The sequence below is a fragment of the Natator depressus genome, chromosome 1, assembly GCF_965152275.1.
Source record: "Natator depressus isolate rNatDep1 chromosome 1, rNatDep2.hap1, whole genome shotgun sequence".
NCBI lineage: Eukaryota > Metazoa > Chordata > Testudines > Cheloniidae > Natator > Natator depressus.
Window position 1 is genome coordinate 118,583,738 of NC_134234.1, and position 25,211 is coordinate 118,608,948.

Sequence of the window (25,211 nt, forward strand, 5' to 3'; positions counted from 1 at the left end):
AGGGGGGGGCGAGGGGGGTTAGGAAAAAACAAGGGGAAATAGGCTTGAATAGAGACTGGGAGTGGCTAAGTCATTATGCAAGGTAACCTAAGTTAATTGTATCCAATTTGCAAATTAATTCCAATTCAGCAGTCTCTCGCTGGAGTCTGGATTTGAAGTCTTTTTGTTGTAATATCGCAACTTTCATGTCTGTAATCACGTGACCAGAGAGACTGAAGTGTTCTCCGACTGGTTTATGAATGTTATAATTCTTGACATCTGATTTGTGTCCATTTATTCTTTTACGTAGAGATTGTCCAGTTTGACCAATGTACATGGCAGAGGGGCATTGCTGGCACATGATGGCATATATCATATTGGTGGATGTGCAGGTGAACGAGCCTCTGATAGTGTGGCTGATGTTATTAGGCCCTGTGATGGTGTCCCCTGAATAGATATGTGGGCACAGTTGGCAATGGGCTTTGTTGCAAGGATAGGTTCCTGGGTTAGTGGTTCTGTTGTGTTGTGTGGTTGCTGGTGAGTATTTGCTTCAGGTTGGGGGGCTGTCTGTAGGCAAGGACTGGCCTGTCTCCCAAGATTTGTGAGAGTGTTGGGTCATCCTTCAGGATAGGTTGTAGATCCTTAATAATGCGTTGGAGGGGTTTCAGTTGGGGGCTGAAGGTGACGGCTAGTGGCGTTCTGTTATTTTCTTTGTTAGGTCTGTCCTGTAGTAGGTGACTTCTGGGAACTCTTCTGGCTCTATCAATCTGTTTCTGCACTTCCGCAGGTGGGTACTGTAGTTGTAAGAATGCTTGATAGAGATCTTGTAGGTGTTTGTCTCTGTCTGAGGGGTTGGAGCAAATGCGGTTGTATCGCAGAACTTGGCTGTAGACAATGGATCGTGTGGTGTGGTCAGGGTGAAAGCTGGAGGCATGTAGGTAGGAATAGCGGTCAGTAGGTTTCCGGTATAGGGTGGTGTTTATGTGACCATCGTTTATTAGCACTGTAGTGTCCAGGAAGTGGATCTCTTGTGTGGACTGGACCAGGCTGAGGTTGATGGTGGGATGGAAATTGTTGAAATCATGGTGGAATTCATTCCTCAAGGGCTTCTTTTCCATGGATCCAGAGGATGAAGATGTCATCAATATAGCGCAAGTAGAGTAGGGGCATTAGAACAATGCTTCCTCAGCTCTCGTCCCTTAAGTCAGCCATAAAAATGTTGGCATACTGTGGGGCCATGCGGGTACCCATAGCAGTGCTGCTGATTTGAAGGTATACATTGTCCCCAAATGTAAAATAGTTATGGGTAAGGACAAAGTCACAAAGTTCAGCCACCAGGTTAGCCGTGACATTATCGGGTATAGTGTTCTTGACGGCTTGTAGTCCATCTTTGTGTGGAATGTCTGTGTAGAGGGCTTCTACATCCATAGTGGCCAGGATGGTGTTATCAGGAAGATCACCAATGGATTGTAGTTTCCTCAGGAAGTCAGTGGTGTCTCGAAGGTAGCTGGGAGTGCTGGCAGCGTAGGGCCTGAGGAGGGAGTCTACATAGCCAGACAATCCTGCTGTCAGGGTGCCAATGCCTGAGATGATAGGGCACCCAGGATTTCCAGGTTTATGGATCTTGGGTAGTAGATAGAATATCCCAGGTCGGAGTTCCAGGGGTGTGTCTGTGCGGATTTGATCTTGTGCTTTTTCAGGGAGTTTCTTGAGCAAATGCTGTAGTTTCTTTTGGTAACTCTCAGTGGGATCAGAGGGTAATGACTTGTAGAAAGTGGTGTTGGAGAGCTGCCGAGCAGCCTCTTGTTCATATTCCGACCTATTCATGATGACAACAGAACCTCCTTTGTCAGCCTTTTTGATTATGATGTCAGAGTTGTTTCTGAGGCTGTAGATGGCATTGTGTTCCGCACGGCTGAAGTTATGGGGCAAGTGATGCTGCTTTTCCACAATTTCAGCCTGTGCACGTCGGCGAAAGCACTCTATGTAGAAGTCCAGTCTGCTGTCTTGACCTTCAGGAGGAGTCCACCTAGAATCCTTCTTTTTGTAGTGTTGGTAGGGAGGTCTCTGTGGATTAGTATGTTGTTCAGAGGTATGTCGGAAATATTCCTTGAGTCGGAGACGTTGAAAATAGGATTCTAGGTCACCACAGAACTGGTTTATAACATTCATAAACCAGTCGGAGAACACTTCAATCTCTCTGGTCACGCGATTACAGACATGAAAGTTGCGATATTACAACAAAAAAAACTTCAAATCCAGACTCCAGCGAGAGACTGCTGAATTGGAATTCATTTGCAAATTGGATACAATTAACTTAGGCTTCAATAGAGACTGGGAGTGGCTAAGTCATTATGCAAGGTAACCTATTTCCCCTTGTTTTTTCCTTACCTCCCCCCCCCCCCAACGTTCTTGTTAAACCCTAGATTTGTGCTGGAAATGGCCCACCTTGATCATCATACACATTGTAAGGAGAGTGGTCACTTTAGATAAGCTATTACCAACAGGAGAGTGGGTTTCTGTGTGTGTGTCGGGGGGGGACACCTGGATTTGTGCTGGAAATGGCCCAACTTGATTATCATACACATTGTAAGGAGAAGGATCACTTTAGATAAGCTATTACCAGCAGGAGAGTGGGGTGGGGGGAGGTATTTTCTCATGCTTTGTGTGTATAAAAAGATCCTCTACACTTTCCACAGTATGCATCCGATGAAGTGAGCTGTAGCTCACGAAAGCTTATGCTCAAATAAATTGGTCAGTCTCTAAGGTGCCACAAGTACTCCTTTTCTTTTTGCGAATACAGACTAACACGGCTGTTACTCTGAAACTTAACTGAATTGTTTTTTATGGGTACAAAGGTGTTCTTTCCTTCTCACTTCTTCCGAATACATGAAGTGAGATGCTCAGTAACAGGATGTTTACTACACATTAGAATGTTTAGTATTTAAAACATTAGCCAACTAAAATTTCTATAATTGACATAGCAGACATGAAATTTGAACAGATTACTAAATGAAAGATTACAATATTTGGATTTAAGACAGCTTACTTCTAACAGTGACTTGCACAAAAACAAAATCTATTTTTTTTTTTTTACATCAAGAATCACAAATTCCCCAGTGGGGAATCTGTTAAAAGTGAACATCTTACTCTGGAACACAACCTTACCTTTTCTGTTGATATGAGCTGAGGCCAATACTTGTGTCAGTCTATAACAAGAAGAACGAACAGTTAAGGTTGCAATGCTTGATATCAAATATGTTTTCCATATTAAAAAATACAATGCTAACAAGTAATTAGAACAGTCTTTTAAAAGACAATGGCAAGTTCTGAGTCTGGGGTGGGAAGTCGAAGCCAGTATCTGCCAACTGTCTACCTCCAAGGATATCAACAAGTCAAGCAACTAACAAACACAAACACCAAAGCACCCTGCAATTCTGGTCAGAAATCAAGGAGTCAGTAATGATTCCTGAAATCTTAGGAACATGGAAAACTAGGAGGTATGTAGCAGTTCAGGAAGATTGAAAAGGGAGGAGGAAAAAAAAAAAAAAAATCAGAAAGGGCAACATTTTATGGGCCAGAGAAGAGGAAAGTATGGCCACTCTAACCTACCAAGAGATAACTTGGGGGTAAGAAATGCTCACAAAGGACATTGTATAAATCAAAGAGAAGTCAAACATAAGTTGTACAAATAGAAAGTTCAGTTAGCAAATAGGATTGAGCTTTAAGTTTCCAATACGATATCAGAAAACAAGTTTAAAAAGCCCATTTAACCACTAAAAGTAATATACTACAGATAACTCCAAAACAAAATTTGTTATGAAGTCCTTTTAAAAAGATACAGTCTCTGAAAAGCAAAAATATTCAGTATTAAGGAACTGAATTTTTCCTTTACAAATCTCAGTATTTGATGAATGCCACCATTAAACCAGGATGTCAAGAGTACACAATAAAGAGTACTCTTTTCCCTTTTGGATATCCATAGTTTTCAAAAATTTCAAGGGTTTTTTTGTTGTTGTTGTTGTTGTTTTTTAAATCTTTTGGTTATATAGGACTGCAACTGGTACAAAAATGGCAGACTAGATAGTATATAAATCAAGGATTTATTTGCAAATTCACTTGCTAGACCCTGGTACCAGCTAACAAGCTTTAAACAAACACAGACACACCTTGAAGTATTACAGAGGCAAACTTCCTCCTAAAGTTAAAGCAAATTGTGCTTTCCAGCAACAAGGAATCATACTGTATTTTATTTTACTACACAGCATACTTGGGTTGATTGACAAATTGAACTACTTACTTACTTTTCTGGCAAAAAACAACTACCTTTGTACTATATAGTTGTGGTCTTTAGCTTGTAAGATTTATTCTCTCTCTCAAAACCAAATCAAACTAAACTCTCTGAGCTATGATGTCTGAAAGGCTCTAAGAATTGGTACACAGCTTACTCAGGCTTGGCTAGAAAATTAAATTGTTGCTGAAAGCCCAGATCCAATCTATCTTCCCCCTCCCCAGTTAAAAATGTCTAATCAAAGTGCTAACAGACAACACATTCAGATAAAAGCCTTGGCATCAGGTAAGCCCAGCAGAACATTCCTTCGTAGTCCCCTACCCCACTCTTCCAAGGCATTATTTGCATGAGTGACATCAGCTAGACCCATCCCCTTCCACAATGACCAGCAGGTGTTCTGCTGCTCCCTCAGGTCCTTTTCTTCCTCTACTCCTGAGGAAGCACATGCATAGCCACCCTTTTCTATGACTGGCAGTACAGAGCTGTTGTGCTAGATATTCAACGCATCCACAAGTCCTCTATTGCACCCTGTCCGGAAGGAAGCAAAATTGACAACAGCTCAGAAAGCACTTTTGTTTGTCCTAGAGATCTGGGCAACAGGATAGTGTTAGGATATAGATATTCAGGCCTGTCTGTAAAGGCCTATACCCTAAGAATTTAGGTGTATTCTTATCACTTGGCTAGTTATAGAGGTATAAAAGAAAGAATCAAAATCACTGTCTGCCGGTGTAAGAGTCTTCTCTTACTGTGACAGTCTGAGGCCCTGTGCTTAGGCTAAGGCCTTTGGCTAAGCAGCAGAGGCAGCCATAAGCTGGGAAGCAACGGTCACATCCTCACATTCCAACCTAGTCACACTGAAATAAGGTGCTATTGGGTTGTTAGGAATACAATCCTGTCCTGATAATGCCTATTGCCTCCAGAGAAAGGGAAGTGCCTAGAAGATGTAAAAGGAAACTTAGTTTGATAGCATCCTGTCTGGCAAGAACTCACTTATCAATAGCTGGGATGTGAAATCCTCATTCCTGTGTTTGTTCTCTCACTGTAGTCCCCATTTCCCTATTGTTTGTCTGCATAATCTCTGTCTGGTTCTGTGATTGTTCCTGTCTGCTGTATAATTAATTTTGCTGGGTGTAAACTAATTAAGGTGGTGGGATATAATTGGTTACATAATCATGTTACAATATGTTAGGATTGGTTAGTTAAATTTCAGGAAAATGATTAGTTAAGGTATAGCTAAGCAGAACTCAAGTTTTATGATATAGTCTGCAGTCAGTCAGGAAGTGTGTGTATGTGTGTGTGGGGGAAATGGGAAAGGGAATGGGGTGGGGAAACTGGAATCATGTTTTGCTAAAGGGGGAAATGGGAACAGGGACACAGGTAAGGCTCTGTGGTGTCAGAGCTGGGAAGGGGGACACTAAGGAAGGAAACTGGAATCATGCTTGCTGGAAGTTCACCCCAATAAACATCGAATAGTTTGCACCTTTGGACTTTGGGTATTGTTGCTCTCTGTTCATGTGAGAAGGACCAGGGAAGTAAGTGGGTGAAGGAATAAGCCCCTTAACAGATAGTATCAGTCCAAGTATTGTACAAACTTGAATCCATTAAACAGCACCATCAACATCATAATATCTTCTATTCAAAGGCTTTGACTATGCATCACCTATGTCTGAGGAGTGTTAAAATTATTACTATCAATGGATGAACTGAAGTACAGAGATGCCGACTAGCCAATAGTCATAGTGACCAACAGTCTGGGATCGAAGCCAGAGGAGGAAGTTACTCACCTTGTGCAGTAACCATGGTTCTTTGAGATTTATCTCTATGGGTGCTCCACTGTGGGTGTATCTGCACCCCTAATCAGTGAATTTAGGTAGTGGCGTCTGTTCTGCCTGCACATGAGCCCTCCCCTCATGGTTATCTAGCACTGTATGGGCAAACCACCCTCAGTTCCCTCTCTACCGCAGGGCCCCTCATCAAGAACTCCAAAGTAAAAGGAAGGAGGGTGCGCTGTGTAGCACGAACAGGGACACATCTTGAAGAACCATTATTACTGCACAAGGTTAGTAACATCCTCTTTGAGTAGGGTCCCTATGGGTGATCCTCTGTAGGTGACTTCACAGCAGTATCCCCCATGGAGGGCTGGGGCTTCAGAGTGCAGTCTATTATCGACAATTGACAACTATTGACAAAGATGGCATCAGAGGCTGAGTCTCAAGTGATCATGTTGTGTTCCTCGAAAGTATGGGCAGAGGCGCAGGTCGCTGCCCTGCAGATTTCTGTGATGACGACATCTTTAACAAATGCGACCGAGGTAAAAATGGATCTCATGGAGTGCACGCAGATTCCTGAGTGGGGCACCAGGTTACACACATGGGAACAGTAGTTAATGCAACTGGAGACCCATTTGGAGAGTCTTTCACTGATATTGCAGAACCTTTGGGTGTTTTCATGAATGAAAGGAAGAGTTTAGGAGACTTCCTAAAGTCCTTAGTCCTGTCCAAATAAAACATTCAGGATCTCCTAATATCAAGTGAACGAAGTATTGCCTCCCTGTTGTCACAATGTGGTTTTAGGGAAAAAATGGGAAGGTGACTGAGCTGGTGCAGATGGATGGACAAGATTATCTTGGAGAGGAATTTCAGGTGTTGCTGCAGGGTGATTTTGTCTTTAAAAAAGACCATGAACAGTGGCTGCACCATCAATGCTACTATTTCCCCAATTCATCGCGCTGAGTCATGCCCTCTAGAAATGCTGCCTTTGTGGACAGGCAGTGGTGCTGGAACAATTTTTATAGTGGGGATGGTGAAGGTGGAAACCCTGTATTTGGGTTATTACTACTTCAAGATGGGGGACAGCAGCACCCCCAATTCCAGCACCTATGTGGACAGGTGTAGGAGAGAGCGAGTGGCTATAGGTTCAAAGCGTAGTCTAGCTAGGGTTTTCAGAACCAGACTGAGATCCCACATTGGAGTGGGTGGTCTAACGTGCAGGAAGTCCCATGCCCTTGAAGAATCTGTGCGTTGGATGGGCAAATACTCAGCATCCCTCCACCCAATGGCGTAAGGCTGAATTATGGTTGCTAGATGTACTTTAAGTAAGCTAAGATATAGACCAGACCTTTTAAGGTCTAGAATATAGTCTAGGAGCAAAAGGATGGAGAAAGATATCCGAGCCATTTGTTTAGAACTGCCTCAAATTTGGAATAATTTCCACTTCTGCGGGTAAGTGAGATGAGCTGTCGATTTCCTAATGTGCAATAACACCTCTTTCACCTGCTCAGAGCATTTGCTTTTTAAGTTTTGGAACTATGAAGGAGCCAAGCCTGGAGCAGGAGGATCTGTAGGTTGAGGTGAAGGATCTGTGACGCTGCACCCCACAATGCTTTATAGAAATACGCTTATGAGTGTAACTATGACATAACTGGAATATGTTTTATGCTAGATATGCAATGTAACATATCTTTGCAAAGGTTATGTTCTACTGAATGTATTCATCCTATTCGTATGCATGTATCATTTTTATATCTGAAGTTATGAGCATTAGCTCTATACTTGTATTTAAAGTGTTTGCTGTAGAAAGCACCTAAGGCAGAATTGGTCAACATAGTGTGAAGGGGTTATTAAAGTAAATGGAAGTACTTGGCTAACAATGGACCTTGATAGACGCCAATCCACATCTGAGCTTTCCTGGGAACGTTCGGGCTAACATGTGGTCAATGGCTCGACCTGTAGAGAACTGAGTCATGCACGGACATGTGACTTGCCAATGTGACTCCAAAACTCCATCTTGTAGCTGTGATTCTACACAGGGGGAGAGAGGGGTTTCCACCCACGAGAGGCAGGCTATACAAGCCCCTAGAAATCCCTCCATTTGGTCTTCAGCTGGCACAAAAGATAGCCTCTCCAACCCAAAGAGATGCCTGAAAGAAACTGGAACAAAGGACAGTAACTACAGGGGTGTGACTGATTACTGGACCCAGACTAGAACAAAGTCTAGCCTGTAAAAGAGGCTTGGAACATCTGAGGGTGAGATTTACCTGCATTTAGTTTTTTCCTGTATTAGGCTTAGACTTGTGTGTTTTATTTTATTTTGCTTGGTAATTCACTTTGTTCTGTCTGTTATTACTTAGAACCACTTAAATCCTACTTTTTATATTTAATAAAATCACTTTTTACTTATTAATTAACCCAGAGCAAGTATTAATTCCTGGGGGAGTAAACAGCTGTGCATCTCTCTCTATCAGTGTTAGAGAGGGTGAACAATTTAGGAGTTTACCCTGTATAAGCTTTATACAGAGTAAAACGGATTTATTTGGGGTTTGGATCCCATTGGGAACTGGGTATCTGGGTGTTTGAGACAGGATCACTTCTTAAGCTGTTTTCAGTTAATCCTGCAGTTTTTGGGGGATGTGGTTCAGACCTGGGTCTGTGTTTGTAGCAGGCTAGCACGTCTGGCACAACCAAGTCCCAAGCTGCCAGGGAAAACGGGCTCAGAGGTAGTCTCGGCACATCAGGTGGCAGTTCCCAAGGGGGTTTCTGTGACCCAATCCATCACAGGATCCATCTGTCATTTTGGGAGAGCAGGTGAGGAATAGATTGAAGACGAATTGGAGGATACACTGCCACCTGTCCAAAGTATGTGTACCACACTTGCCTCAGCCAAGAGACGGCAATCAGTATGATTTTTGCTCTGTCTTTCTGTATCCTCAATAGCACCTTTGACATGAGAAGGAATGGAGGAAAGGTATATAGCAGCTCCCTGCCCCATGGGAAGATGAGAACATCTCCTGAAGACTGTTTCCCCAGTCCGGCTCTGGAGCAGTAGCAGACACATCTCTTGTTGCGGTAAGTAGCAAACTGGTCTATTGTCAGGGTTTCCCATAGGTTGGCTATGCCATGACGCACTGCTGGGTTCATCTCCCATTTGTGGTCGTATGAGAAATTCTGACAGACTGTCTGCTGTCACATTTTGTACCCTGGCAGGTAAGCAGCTGAAATGAGTACACTGTGGTGGACGCACAAATTCCAAAATTACAGTGCTTCCATGGAAAGGGAAGGTGATCTGGCACTCTCTTGGCGATTGTCAGATATATGGTCTGTCATGACTTGTGTGTGAGAAAGTGTGCACTAGCATTTCTGACAGCTCTTAATGCCAAAAGATTGATATGGAGTACTGATTCTGTGGGAGACCACTTGCCCTGGACTTTGCAGTTGTTTAGGTGGGCTCCCCAGCCTATTAGAGAGGCATCTATTGTTAGAATCAGTGTTGGTTGTGTGAATGGGATGCCTGCATGGATGTTGGATGGTTCTTTCCACCAATGCAGGGAGCGTTTGACCCTGAAGGGCATCGACAGCAGATTGTTTAGCCCATCCTTGTTTGGAGATTAGACAGATCTGAGCCATATCTGTAAACATCTCATGTCAAAAGGAAGTGTGGCATCACAAATGTGCATGCCACCATATGCCCGAGAAGCTAGAGGCAATTCTTAGCTGGTGTTGATGGGCTGGCCCAGACTGTCTATGAGACTCATCAGGGTGTTGAATCTGTGAGGCAAAAGGAATGCTCTCACTTACACTCCGCCAAGCTTGGCGCCAATAAACTCCAGACATTGTACGGGGGGGGATCAAGGTTGGTTTCTGTTTATTGAGGTGTAGGCCCAGTTGTACAAATATGTGCATGGTCCTCTGGGTGGCTTACAGGGCGTCTTTGAAGGAATGAACCTTGAGAAGGCAGTCGTCCAGGTATGGGTAAATGGCAATACCTAATGTTCGTAGATGTGTCACTACGACGGAGAGGACCTGGGAGAATATCCTGGATGCAGACAAGGCTGAATGGGAGCATTCTGTACTGATAATGGTCTTGCCCAAAGGTAAATCGGAAGAATCTCCTGTGGGACGGTCGGATTGAAATGTGGAAGTAGACATCTTGTAGGTTGAGGGCCGAGAACCAATCTCCTTGCTCCAGAGATGGCATAATGGCTGCTAGTGTAACCATCTTGAACTTCTGAGCCTTCACCTATCTAGTATGGGTCTCCAACCGTCCTTTCTCTTGAGGATCAGGAAATACCTGGAATAAAACCCCTTGCCTTTGAGGTGAGTGAGGACTAGTACCATGGCCCCTAGGCATAACTGGTGATCTATTTCCCGACTTAATAGTCTGTCGTGAGAAGAGTCCCTGAAGAAGGATGGGCAGGGAGGGATGTGAAATGGATCAGGTAACCCTTGAAGATAATCTCTAAGACCCACCTGTCAGAGATGATGTTCTCCCAACTCCCGATGGAGAGAGTCAGGCGACTTCTGAAGGGATGTGGAAAGTCTGTACGTAGCAGCTATTCTTGTTGCAAGGAGTGGTTGGGGTCTTTCACCACAGCTAGGGGAATTCACAGAGCATCATCCACCCTCTTAGTGAGATCTTGGAAAAGCTTAAAATCATCAGCTAATAGTGGAAGATGGAGCATTACCACCTTATCTGGTGAGGAGGAAGAGATGTTCATCGGTTGAGTAGTTTCCACCTCTAGTCTGGCCTCCTGTTCCTCGAAAGTTTCTTCCTGGGGCTCTGAATACAGAGGCCATAGGGGGAATGTCTGGTGGACTCCCTGTAGAAGACACCAGAAGTCTAAGAAGTCACAGTAAGGCCACTGGAGGGATGGGGGGGGAGGGGGGAGGGGAAGTACCCACAGGTGACCATACCAGGAAGACTGGAGAGCGGAGGATGGGTATAGCAGAAGAGGTCCCAGACACTGTAAAATGGTGGGTTATGGTATGAGACCAGAAAGAAATTGTCATCCTGATCACGGTCTAGCTCCCCGCTGGAGTAGAGTGGGGCTGATAGGGTCGCTGGAGCTGAATGCTCCGGTGCCATTGGTGATGCCGAGGACTGAGACATGCTCAGATTCCAGAGCTCTGGTACTGAGTAGTGGGGACTACAGTTCCTCTGCAATCACAAGGTCCCTGGAGAAACGGAACTTGTGTGATTCCATTGTTGCAATCAGTACCATCAGGGATTGCTGGTGCTGACTCATCTGTACGGATGATCTTTTATGGAGGGTGCATTATGACAAGGGCTGCTTTGTGCCAAGGATTTTTCTGTTGGTACCAATTTTGTAGAGATGATATGGTCTCTATTCTTATCTTCAGCAGGCAGTGCCACCACTTCAGAGCCTTTGCTCCTCAGGTCTTTAGGCATTAAAGCAGAGCTTGTACCCAATGGTCCTTGTGTTTTCTGGGTACTGTGTTTTGGAGCCATTGGTGCACAGGTGACTGAATGTGCCAGGAGTCTTCTTTGGCTGCTTAAGAGCTCGGTTTGAGGGCTTGCCGCCCTTTCTCTAGATGCTTTGCCAGGGGGAAAATCAGCTGAATTTCTCTGCAATTCTCCCTTTCTGGAGGTTGAGGGCTCCAGGGACAATCTTTGTCCTGGAGAATAGTCATGACCGGGGGGTCAGATGCTGGTGTGACAGGGCGGACTAGGCTCAGAGGCCCCCGCTGGAGGCCTCAGGGTCCTGCCACATCTGTCCCATGAAAAACAGTGGAGCTAAGTCCTCTGGGCAGCCTAGAGAGACTGTGAAAGGCTAGGCAATCAGAGAGGCTGCAGGGAGACCCAATCAAGGCCCAGGAGAGCCATATAAAAAGGACCTACATAGTCAGACAGTTCCGTGCTGAAGCTGAAGGAGTACAGATAGTGCTCTTGGCTGGTGAAAGGTAACTGCAGCGTCACAGGCCTGGTCTACATTACGGGGTTAGGTCGAATTTAGCCGCATTAGGTCGACTTAAAAATGACTGCGTCCACACAACCAACCCCATTCCATCGACCTAAAGGGCTCTTAAAATCAACTTCTGTACTCCTCCCCGATGAGGAGAGTAGCGCTAAAATCGACCTTGCTGGGTCGAATTTGGAGTAGTGCGGATGCAAATCGACGGTATTGGCCTCCAGGAGCTATCCTAGAGTGCTCCATCGTGACCGTTCTGGACTGCACTTTGAACTCCGATGCTCTAGCCAGATACACAGGAAAAGCCCATTCCTAATATCTGATTTGTAACTATTCGTCCTTTTATGTAGGGACTGTTCAGTTTGGCCGATGTACATAGCAGAAGGACATTACTGGCACATGATGGCGTATATTACATTGGTGGACGTGCAGGTGAATGAACCGGTGATGGTGTGGCTCCTCTGGTTAGGTCCTGTGACAGTGTCGGTGGTGTAGATATGTGGGCAGAGTTGGCATCGAGGTTTGTTGCATGGAGTGGTTCTTGAGTTACTATGGTGCCGTGTGTCGTTGGCTGGTGAGAATATGCTTTAGGTTGGCGGGTTGTCTGTGGGCGAGGACTGGTCTGCCTCCCAAGGCCTGTGAAAGTGAGGGATCGTTGTCCAGGATGGGTTGTAGATCACTGATGATGTGTTGGAGAGGTATATATTTATTTTATAATTATACGGTAAAAATGAGAAAGTATGCAATTTTTCTATAACAGTGTGCTGCGAGACTTCTGTATTTTTATGTCTGATTGTGTAAGCAAGTGGTTTTTAAACTGAGGTGAAACCTGGGGGTACACAAGACAAATCAGACTCCTGAAAGGGGTACAGTAATTTGGAAAGGTTGACAGCCACTACTTTAGAGGTACTACAAAAGGATCAGAAACTCTAAGAAGAACTATAAACTAAACACTATCAAGTATAAAGAGAGGTAAGCAAGCAAACTGCTGTCTCAGGACAAGGGTAGTTGAGAAGAATTGGAGTGTGGTTCACCCGCACAGTGCAAGATAGCCTCGAGGGAGACCATGAGAGAGGCAGAGTGCCTGTGCAGGCAGAATGGACACTGCTACCTAAATTCTCTGATTAAAGGTGCAGGGACACAGATTCATCTAAAGTAAAGCACCCATAGGGACACTACTAAAAGAAGAATCTTCACTTTCAATCCCTTGTTCTGATCACTAGATGGTACTGCCTCTGAACTGAGTCATATGGTGGCTTAGTAAAAACTTGACAAAACCTCTAAATGATGCCACTGGATGATGACATCCCGGCAGGGTTAGGTCCAGTAACAAGACTGCTGAGAAAGACTTACCCAAAACTATCCCATCCTTGCCAACCAGCCCTAGCTGTCACATAACTAATAGGAGCAAGTTTTATGATGCCTTTATTCTTCAGCAGATAATATAATCTTAAGTGAGCCAATTTCCAAACTTAAACAAGACACCTGATGTCAGTCTTGAACCATCTTTTAGACCAATTTGCAGCCAGGAGCAAATGTTGGCTAGAATTAAACTTCTGAACATAGAGGAATAAATGGAGATGTTCCTTCAACTTATTTGAACTATTGAATAATAAGTACTTCTGTAGCTACTGCCATAAGTTATGTCTTCTACTCCACTTGTAATTAAATGTCTTATATATACACACAAATTTCTTATCTTATGCTTTAAAACTAAATTTAAAAGATTATGATGCTTCATACACTAAAACAGATCGTAAACTTTGTATATCACTGAACAGAACACTGAACAGATTCTCAATATATTAAATTGTAAACAGGAAGCAAAACCAAAGATCACTAAGATTGACATTTATACAGAAAAGTGTTCTTTTGCCTATTTGACTGCCTGGGTTAAATGTAATACATGTAAAATGAGACTCAAATCTCAATGATTGTTTTGAAATCAAGGTGAACTAGGGTAAAATGATACCAAGGCAACGTGAATAGCTCATGAGCATAACTAAATCATTGCACAACTAAAGCAAATGTAAATCTGATGTAGCAGCTTCTATAATTGACATTTCATAAAACTGATTAGTAATCTGTGTAGTCTTGCAAAATCCATAATATATACAGATGCATAACACGAATCTTTTCAATTACATACTCTCTTTTTGGGCAAATTTTTTCTTCCAGCGTCAAATAAATTTGTGGGTGTTCTGTGTTGGAGCTTGGCATGCTCTTTTTCCTTTCTGACTGGGTCCACCTCTACACCAGCTGTCAGCATGACTGCCAAGAACTAAAACTATGTATCAGTTATTCCTTCCCAATCCAGGCTTTAAAGGGAAGGGGCAGTGCTGAGTTGAAAGAAATATTGTTTCCTATCCCACACATTTTTACTATACATACAAAATATATCCCTCTTTCCTGAAAGAGATTCATCAATGAGAGCATATAATTAGCATAAAAAACTTAAAGGAAACATTTGTGAAATCTCACCTACGCAGGAGAAAAGGTAATTATAAAATGCAAAGTTACAATGGCACAGTTAGCACTGTCCAGGATGAAGTTTGCACCTGGTCAAAGTTAAAAATAATGAGATGTATGTAAGCTTCTAGAAGTTACATAGTAAATGAATGCCATTTAGCAAACCTGACCATGTCATTTCTGGACGCAGATCCTTTCTTTCACTTAGAAATAAAAGGCTCCTTTTAACCAGTCTTCTGTGGCAGTAGTTTTATCGTAATGACCACCTAAGGATAAGCATTTTTGCACAAACTAATATTAACTGTTTGTCAATTAATGGGATACTGGTTTCCTCCAAGATAACTTCAAACTCTGCCTTTTGAGCTAACCATCTAGACAAATACAAAAAAGTTTTACTCCACAATAGTTTTAGTTGTCAACAATTCCAAGATGTGTTCATCTTTACTTTTAGCAGCTATGCCTCCCAAACACAAAAGTAATTTAGTGCGAAATGAATTCTTAAGTCTAGGTGAAATGAGGGGAAAATTATTTATCTTATAAAGATAAACCAAGTGGGGTTTGGTTGTAATGGTCGCTTACTTAATGGACACTGGAAGCTGTTAAACAGCAGAGATGACATTTTATGTCTAATAAAACTTGAGATACTATCTTTTAAGAGAGAATGTTATTGCTTCAGAATGCTAGAAACTTAATTGGAAATTTAGTTTCTAACAATCATAAATCAGCCCCAGGCCTCCGCCCATCATCCATCTTCAAGCTAGAGACTTTCACCAGTTGCCTTATCATATTTAAATGTACTCTTGTGCAAATATTACTCCTGGGGAAATTTTATGCCACTGTGTACACAGATAATTAATGTGCCATGCATCTCTCCTCCTCCCCCCCTCCCCCCCGGCAGAAAATAACTTCTGCCGAAAAGTTTTGCACACCAGAGGGCACTGTGGCACTAGAACAGAGCAGCTGATCCCCAGCCAGCCCCACCTACCATAGGGAAGAGAAAGAGGCTGCAGTGCCTTCTTCACACCGCCTGTTGGGCCAGGTCAGGAGACAGGGGATATGTGGAGACAGAAAGAAAGGGGAACATGGGGCTGCTGGAGGGGTCACAGATAGGGTTCATAAGAGCTAGTGGTGGACAGACTGGGGTAGGGGCTGAATGGGAATGGAGGTGCAGGGCCACAGGGGGGAGGGAGGTGCTGTGCCACAGGGGGATGGGGGAGAGGATACAGGGCCACATGAGGGAATGGGGCTGGCTGAGCGGGCGCACAGACACTTGGGGACAGGCGGTGCAGAACACATGGGGGAATGGGGGTGGCTGAGTGCGGGCACAGACAATACGGATGGGGGGAGGGGGTGCAGATATACATGGGGGAAAGGGCCAGATGTGTCTAACTGAATTGGAGAGGCCAGAGGTCAGTCAGGGTTGCATGGCGGAAGCTCCCTAACAATCCCTCCCCACCTCCATGCCCAAAAAAACCTGTTCCATTCTTTTCCCACCCATACTCAGCAACCTCTCCAAGCTCACACCCAGGCTCCTTCCCAACAATTACTTCCCTCTCCCTCAGCTCTTCCATTACCCAACTCCCCCAAGCCTTTGCACTGCTTCTGAGGGGTGAAGGAAATATAGTTCTGTATTGTAGTTTAAATTAATTATTAATGGAGAACTGAGCAATATGCCTAATAAGGAGTCTATTTGTCAAAAAAAATGTCCTGAATCTTTGTCGTCTGTATTGTTTCAAACATACTTGCTGACAGGTATTTTGAAATAAATTACCAAAAATAACTGAAACTGGTGTGATTATAATGTGTTATTTTGACAAATAAAATATGCAGAAATTTAAAATATTGTGTGCATAATTCTTGGCACAGAATTCCCCCAAGAGTAATATACGAATTGCAACAACATGGACTTCAGTTGAACTTAACCTAAATCCACCCTTTCATCCTGGATAGGTACAGGTGGTCAGGTGAACTCCAAATCAGACTAAGTATCAATCCTTGTATTCAGGCCCAGTGCTGGAGATAGCCATCAGCAATATGCAGGACCCAGATTGAAGGGAAGAGGAGTAGGTGAAGCATCAGTTTACATCATCACTGAAAGTGACCTAATTAGGGGTGGGGAAGTAAGAGTTAGCAGTGAAGTGTTGAAGGCACTGGGAAGCTGCCAAGCAGGGCCTACATGTATACTTGCTCCCCTATCTGTTCTTTGAGGGGATGGGAAGTCCTTGCCTTTTTTATACAGGCTGGCAGTATTGGTAGAGTGAATAGAACAGAGCTGGTTCTCTGAAATGCATATGGAAGGTGTCTTCCAGCTGTTATCAAGAGGATATATGAGGAAAGACTAGTGGGGTTTCCAGCTTACATATTGGTAAACTGGAGCACACCTAGGGTGACCAGATGTCCCAATTTTATAGGGACAGTCCCGATATTCAGGGCTTTTTCATATATAGGGACCTATTACCCCTCACCCCCGTCCTGATTTTTCACACTTGCTATCTAGTCACACTAAGCACCCCATATGAAGGTGAATAAGTAGTCAGATCTCAAGCTGTAAAATGTTAGTCTCTGGCTCATAGTGGGACTGTGGACTGGACAAAGAAAGGTGGGCAAAGTAAGGGGGTGTCTGGCCTAAAGCTAGCGAGTGGCTGGATTATGGGGTAGAGTTAAGGTTGGTGTTGGAACCATAGCTGCAAGTCTCCAGAGTTCCTGGCTTTAGATTTAATATAATAATTCCAGAGTTCCTGGCTTTATATCTAGTTAAAGGGCATTAGAATCTTAAGACTTGTCTGAAAGTTTCCTCTGGTTTTTGCTTTTAAAAAATGAAGTCTCTCGCCTTCATGCTAATATAACTCCAAAACAGCTAAACAGATTATTTACCTTTACTGAAACCTTTGTTTCTTCAGTGGTGATTGTATGAGTAACAGGCTCTTTTGGCAGCGCTTGATTTCCAGTAAGCTTCAAATGATGTATTCAGGGGGACTGCAAGCTTGTGTCCATAAGAAGAAGAAATATCTGAGGCCTCAGAAAATTATAGGTTTTACAGGTATGATCTCTACAGCTTGCGAGTACCATAAGCATTCTATTTCTGGCCTCACAAGCCCATTGCAATGGTAGTCACAGCATTTATAAAGGAACTTTGTAAAACTTCACTGAAATGGCACTTGCAATGCTTAAGCTTTCTGGAAGAGCTCAAGAGCTGAGACTTAAAATATTCACGTGCTTTATCACACCGTCTTTAGAACAAATCACCGTAGAAGCCATTTTTGACACTTCTCCACTTGAATGACTCTAGAACACTGGAGAGCAAGTAAGTAGTAGAGACCCCCTAACACCAATATCCGAGGCAAAATGCTCCCTCCGTCAGGAAACTTTTGCAAGTTTTTTTTAAACTAATGGAAAATATTTTCACAATATCACAAAAGGGTAATTTAATAAAAGAGCATCTGTTTTGAGTCCCTGATGTAGGTTTCATGTTTCAAAATAACCCAACATTCAAGAGGATGCATATTCAACTCTCTGGTTGACTCCAAGCGTTGGACTTTTTCAACAAGATGTCTCTGGAAAAGTGGTAGGATGGTGGCAATAATATTAAATAATCCTGTGGTCCACAGCTGAATTTTTCTAACACTAGTACCTACTTTTAGGCATCTAAATAAAAGTGACCTGATTATCATAAGTGCTGAGCACCTGCAGCTCTCAAAAGGAGCCTTTTATTTCAATGCACCAGTTCTCAGAACATTTCGTCCTGTCTTACTGGTGTAAGTACTAATGAACCTGAACTTTCCATGCACATGTGTGTGAGCTCCCCAAACAGATTTCTGCCCTAGCAGTACACATCTCAAAAATAAAAATGCATGATTTGCACCTTGAAATATCTGAAACTGATAGATAAAATATTACTTACCCTGGTAAACAGAGTGATTCAGAAATTCACATTTCTAATCAGAAATAGGAAGTTCCTAACATGGCCCTGAATTCTAAAAAAAAGTAATGTCGGCTTTATTTTGAAACTTTTCTATCTCAGATTGGAGCGCTCACTTTTGCAGTGCTGAATTAAGCATAAAGCATTTGATTCTCTAAGTACCTCTCACCCTCAAGATTACACATCCCATAATATCTAGTTCATGGAGTCTTTCTTCCCTAGAAACATAAGGCCCCTGTGAGTGAGGTTGAGAAGAGTAGCAACTTGAGGAAAGGAAAGAAAAGCTATTTAAAAGTGTCACTGTAGGCATCCTACTATGGTGATTAGTGCAGTACAAGAATCTAAAGACAACCTTTGCAAAATTGGGGGATGGGATGGGTGGGAGGAAGGTGAACTGCCGTATTCAAAACAAAAACATTGTCTTAATTACTCAAAGATGTCCCTATAATATTCCCTGCCAAATTAAGTCTAATTAAGGGTTAAAAAAACCCTGTTTCTATTAGTAGAGAATACAAAAAAAAATCAGATAAGAACTCAGAACAAATCTGCTAATTTTTTCCTTCAATATTCAGCTGATCTAGAGAAGTCAGAAATTTTATTTAAAGGACTGCAAACTTCCTTTTATTCACCAGTGAATATCTTCCTAGTATCTAGGATGGAAAACATGTGGAGACAACTACAAATGAAATAAATGCCAAAAAGCATGTCAGCCCAATTGGACTTTTAAAACCAAAATTCTTGCAACTAAGGGTTTGTACACACTACCAGTATAATTTATGTCACTCGAGGGTGTGAATAAGCCACCCGTATGAGTGACATAAATTACGCCGACCTAGTTGCCAGTGTGGACAGCACCGTGTCAGCAGGAGAAGCTCTCCTACTGACATAGCTACTGCCTCTCTCAGAGATGGTTTTATTATTTATTTTATTGGCGCAGCTGTGCCACTGTAGCGCTTCTAGCATAGACTACACTGAGACTCACCCCCGGTATTATTTAAGCAGCAAAACAAATATGCCCAAATGTTAACTCTGCTCCCACTGATGTCAACAGTAAAGCTCCCATTCTAATGGTGAGCACTTTTGGAAATCCCACCCTTAATTTTCTAAACAGAATCAGAAAATCCTTCATTAATATTTACAAATCTTAAGGAGTCAGCTATACAAACTGCCATTTTCTTTCTACTGGTCCTTTTTAGATAATAATATGACTTCCTACCAGCACTTGGCTGCATAAAATTCCAACAAAATAATGTTAGGCTTCTACATGAAGGTCAGTTTTGACATAAGAACCCAGTCTGAGAAAGTGCTGAACAATGAAAACCTTTACATACAATCCAAAGTGAAAGCCTAAACAAAATGAATAAGAAGGACAAATAGTCAAAAGGAAACAAAAAAGTATATAAAAACCTATACTCAGCTAATGATTGCTGCTGAAACAGCTTGATTTCTCTTAAAAACAACAAGGAGTCCGGTAGCACCTTAAAGACTAACAGATTTATTTGGGCATAAGCTTTCGTGGGTTAAAAAACCCACTTCTTCAGATGAAGCTTATGCCCAAATAAATCTGTTAGTCTTTAAGGTGCCACCACACTCCTTGTTGTTTTTGTGGATACAGACTAACACGGCTAGCCCCAATACTTGATTTCTCTTGACAATTTGGGAAATTTATCTGTCAATGTATTAATTCCTTTTTTTATTAATAGCATTTATGATTGTAGCTTTCAGCCTGGATTAGAACTTCCCTTTTCTAGCAGGCACAGACTACAGGTATGTCTACACCACAGGCACTGCTAAGGCACTGCAGCTGTGTCATGTAGCACTGTAGTGTAGATTCGTCCTACGCTGACACAAGGGGATTTTCTGTCAATGCACTTAATCCACCTTTGTGAAGCAGTATCAGAGCGTGCTTTAAGAGCAGGCTCCAAACAAACAGAGCCACTTCATTACCAGAAACTTTAGACATTAGTTGAAGGAGTAGGGGCAGGGAGCAAGAGGCTTTGGCTTCTCCAAGGACACTGACCAAAACCCAGGCACTCAGTGGTGAGGACATGAAGACAGATTTGCATTCAGGTATTTATTATTTTGCATAGATCTGTAACTCTCCTGTATTAAGAGTAAAATGTGCACCTGTTTAAGACGCTCCTGTGCAAAGCCTGTGTTCCTTTACTTTACCTGCCATATATCCCTGACTACAAACCAGAATGCCTATAAAGAGGGGATTCTGGGGGAGCATACATAAGTGACTCAGGAAGTTTGGGAGGTTTAACACTGCTTAGGGCTTAAGGCAGTTGGACTGTGGAGCCTCACATCTCAAGGAAGGGTTTCATACAGGGAGTCTGCACTTTATTAGGAGTGTACCTCACACAATAAGACACTGCCTGGACTCTTCCCTGATCCAGCTGTCTTGGATGCATGTGGGATCCAAAGGTTGTGTCCAATTAACACAATCTGGTGACTGTCCCCAAGAGGGACTCAGCCAATACTATAAAAACTTGGTCAGAACCAAGCCTCACAAGCGGTTGAAATCACAAATTTGTTGGAATATCCTGTTCCCACTGGTTGATAAGCTAGTAGAAAAGGATGGAGAAAGCTCCTAAGCTACCACCGCTTCCCAGGTTTTTGAGATTTCTTTTTAAACCTACTTATAATTTTCTTCAAACATCTAAAGTGGTTTTAATTCCGATACAGTAATTTTCATAAACTATTTTAAAACTAAAATTCAAAACTCAATCCCAGTCATGATATACTAGGGATCTTTCATATCCATTGCTATTTGTTATTAAGGCGTGTTTCCAGTAGTACAAAAGCTGCTTGCTATGCTGCAGTTGAGCTCTTACAAGGCAACTGCCAAGCTGGTAGGGAGATAACAGTCTCTGCCACCACATTAGCTCTACGTTAACAAACAGAAGAATTAAATAAAGCATAAATGAATATCTTGATCAAGGTAATAAAAATCAAATACCCTCAATCTGTGAGTTAGCTGAACTAGTGGATTGAGAATGAGTCATTTTTGCCCTGCTCTTTCATCACCTAACTCACATGAGGTAGTGAAAACACTAGAGGACTCCAGCTGATGCAATCTGTTCTACTGACATTGGCTTTGCAATACTCATTTACTTTGGGCACTTAATTTTTTAAAAAATTTCTACCATGCAACAAGACAAAATCCCATTTCTGAAATGATTCAAAAAAAGGTTTTTGTCAAAACATTTCTCAGGAGCAAAGGTGAAAAACATGCAGACATTTATAGAGTGCACAATCTGAGCACCTCAGAGATTTCCACAATGTCATGGATTTCAGTGCTTTACATTATGAAATTGAGACACTATTCTTGGTTTATCAAAAAGTGTAGCAGTGTGTGTAAAATACTTCTATTAAAGCTATCAAATCACCCACAATTAAAAGAGTGGCACACTCCTGGTTAAGACACTATAGCCTTTACAGGTTTCAGATTAACAGCCGTGTTAGTCTGTATTCGCAAAAAGAAAAGGAGTACTTGTGGCACCTTAGAGACTAACCAATTTATTTGAGCATAAGCTTTCCTGAGCTACAGCTCACTTCATCGGATGCATACTGTGGAAACTGCAGAAGACATTATATACACAGAGACCATGAAACATCACTTTGGATGAGCTATTACCAGCAGGAGAGTGAGTTTGTGTCTGTTTGGGGGCGGGGTGTGTGAGAAAACCTGGATTTGTGCTGGAAATGGCCCAACTTGATTATCATACACATTGTAAAGAGAGTGGTCACTTTGGATGGGCTATTACCAGCAGGAGAGTGGGGTGGGAGGAGGTATTGTTTCATAGTCTCTGTGTATATAATGTCTTCTGCAGTTTCCACAGTATGCATCCGATGAAGTGAGCTGTAGCTCACGAAAGCTTATGCTCAAATAAATTGGTTAGTCTCTAAGGTGCCACAAGTACTCCTTTTCTTATAGCCTTTACAACTCTTCAGCTTGGTTCTTTTAGCAAGCTGTCCACACTGCAAAGTCACTATATTTCCTGTTAGTTTTTGTCCATGACATGCTGAGGACTGAGGCAGTTACGATTACCTTTGGTGCTAAGCAGAATTTACATGAACCTAGTACCAAAGATCCTGATTATACATAACTGTACATAGTTACTTTTCTTGTTGCTTTCCATCCCATTTGGCCCTTCAATGCCTTCAACTGACAGCCAAGACTTACACCCTTTTACAACAACCGGCTTCTGAAAGGAATTCTGCATACCTACGATTATAGCAGAAAAAATATCCATACTGACTAAAGAGTTTTAGGCTCTCTACACTATCATTTTTGTAGATATAACTTATGTTGCTCAGATTGTGAAAAAATACACCTCTGAGCAACATAGTTACACTGACAGAAGCACAGGTGTGGACAGCACTATGTTGGTGGGAGAGCGTCTCCGGCTGACATAGCTACTGCCACTCACTGGGAGGTGATTTAATTATGTCAACAGTAGAGAGTGGCTACCTGAGCGATCTTACAGCGGCCCTGCTGCATCACTACAGTTGGGCCACTGAAAGCTCTCTAGTGTAAACTTGGCCTTAGAGTGAGCTTGAGGTTCTCTTGCCACTTCTTTAATAGTAGAAGACAGGGTGTATTTATTCTTTAGGATTAAAATGCCCTGCATTAGCAGCAGTACCTAACAGCCATTTAAGGTGAGAAGCAGATCACTAACCTAGAAGATAGCTGCCTTACTTGGAGTGGGTGAGTAAACAGACAAATGGGAAAAAACCCACCCACAAAGCCCTCTTCTGGATTGCCTCAAGTTTATAGTGAATCCCTTTCTTAGGAGACAAGGGCAAACCTTAGCACACACTTCAAATTTGCAAAAAGAAAAGGAGTACTTGTGGCACCTTAGAGACTAACCAATTTATCTGAGCATGAGCTTTCGTGAGCTACAGCTCACTTCATCAGATGCATACTGTGGAAACTGCAGAAGTTTGCTCATTTGTCAATAGCCATGAAGAGTTTATTCTGAAAGTTAAAGGTAAGCATTTATTTGCATTTGTCTTTAAAAATACAGCTTTTTAAAAGGTGTGGTAAAGTATCATTCAGCCTAACATAAGGTCACAGCTTGTTGACAGATAGCAATTGTAGTTTATTTCTCCCTTTCCTTGCTCCCAGGTATATATCTCCTTTCAGTAGAGGGAGACATGTTGGCAAACTTTTTAGCCAGCTTTTGAATAGCTACAGAACTGCCAACATCCCTCTTGCACAATTTGAGGACTTTGACTTGCTAAATCTTCATGGACAGGTTTACTTGCGACTTAAGGTAAGTCCCTATTGTGAAAGAAAATTATGGTTAGTGTAGTGTGAAGTTTTTATTGACATTAGTTTGGAATAATTTGCGAGTCACCCCAAACAAGGGCCAACAAAAGCTATAATACACCACATTTTTTAAAATCTATTTTAGAGCAAACAATTTTAGGAAGTTTACAGCTATAAGCTTCATTACTGGTTAAGTTGTTCACCTCTTGGCAGTCTCCCTTTGTTACCATGAGAGTATAATATATCCAAGTGACAGAGTACTATCAAAATTTTGAAGATCAAAAATTATCTTCCCTCGAGATTAATTTTAGATTTTAAATTCTGCTGTCTTGAATCATCAAGATTAGAAATGAATGCTGTGAGGCAGGAAGCCTACAATGACAAATGTCTACTGGTGTAAAGATTCTTCTAGCTATTCAAACCAAAATATGGGGTCAAAAACATTCACCCAGAACTGAAAGTTGTCATGCCTATTGCAGTTCATTGGTACTTTAAACAGAAGCTATTTGAGAAAGCTTGCAGGTTTGGAATACTGTATACAGTCCCAGAGGGCATGGATTTGAATACAGAATGTAGGTGGAGCTGACCAAATCTGCAAAATTAACACAGTTAAAACCCTACCTATCATGGACACAATTACCATGCGTTAATTCAAGCGTATATTCCAATCTAAATTGTTGCACTTAAGTCTTCTAAGTCGTTCCCTTAAGACAAGCAGAACATCATACTAGTGCATACTTTAATACACTCACACCATAATCCACACAAAAAATGACTCTCTCCCCCTACTACTGAGCAGCACTTTAATAGCAACCTGCTGCAAGGTGTCTCACTCACCAAGGCTTCTTTACTTTTATCAAATCTGATACAGACTATTTACTAGTAAATTAGATTTCTATACTCTGTGGGTGACTAACAATTAAAAACAAACTAAACTAAACAGTTATACTAAGTATTTTAAACAATAAAGGTATTTAGACTACATTTTGGCACACATTTTCCTTGCTTTGGTGGTCAAAATCTCAGAATGCAGTAATTTCTAAAGGGCTCCCAACGAATATGAATTAGCAGTGTTCTACTGTGAGTGTATTTTCCAGGTATATACATGTTTTGATCTTAAAATCAGTAACAAGACTAGTTTTCCTTTCAGTACCAGTGATAAAGAGCAAATTGTGCAACAGTCTGCACTTTTGTAATTTGCCTACTGGATAAGTAAATTCCCTCCAGGGTATAAAAGTTTGCTTCTTGCCCTGAAATATGTATCACTTCCTTAAGGAGAGGACACCCAAGAACGTTTGATACAATGTTCCTTAATTTCATAACTGATTTTGTATGCAGAACTTCAGTAATTTTAAATATCTGAATGCTGGCATCTGACTTTCAGACAAGCTTTTTTAAAATTCACAACTTAAGTTATTGCTATGAGTCTCATTCTACAGCACCAGGTAACCCAGAAAAACCTTTGATATTTATGAGAACTTGCATGATGTACAGAGAGGTGAATGCTCAGTCTTGAATAGTGATGTGTAAAAACATCCTGACAGTGGTGCAGTGTAATATTACAGAAGTA

General features: G+C 42.1%; 1 protein-coding gene across 1 annotated transcript in view; it reads right to left on the minus strand.

Annotated features, from left to right (window-relative positions):
• TMEM131 (transmembrane protein 131) overlaps window positions 1-25,211 on the minus strand; it is a 180,455-nt gene that overhangs the window by 122,396 nt on the left and 32,848 nt on the right. The window contains exon 3 of the mRNA XM_074965351.1: window positions 3,148-3,188. Within this exon, the coding sequence (XP_074821452.1) occupies window positions 3,148-3,188 (41 nt within the window). The remainder of the gene's footprint in view (window positions 1-3,147; window positions 3,189-25,211) is intronic.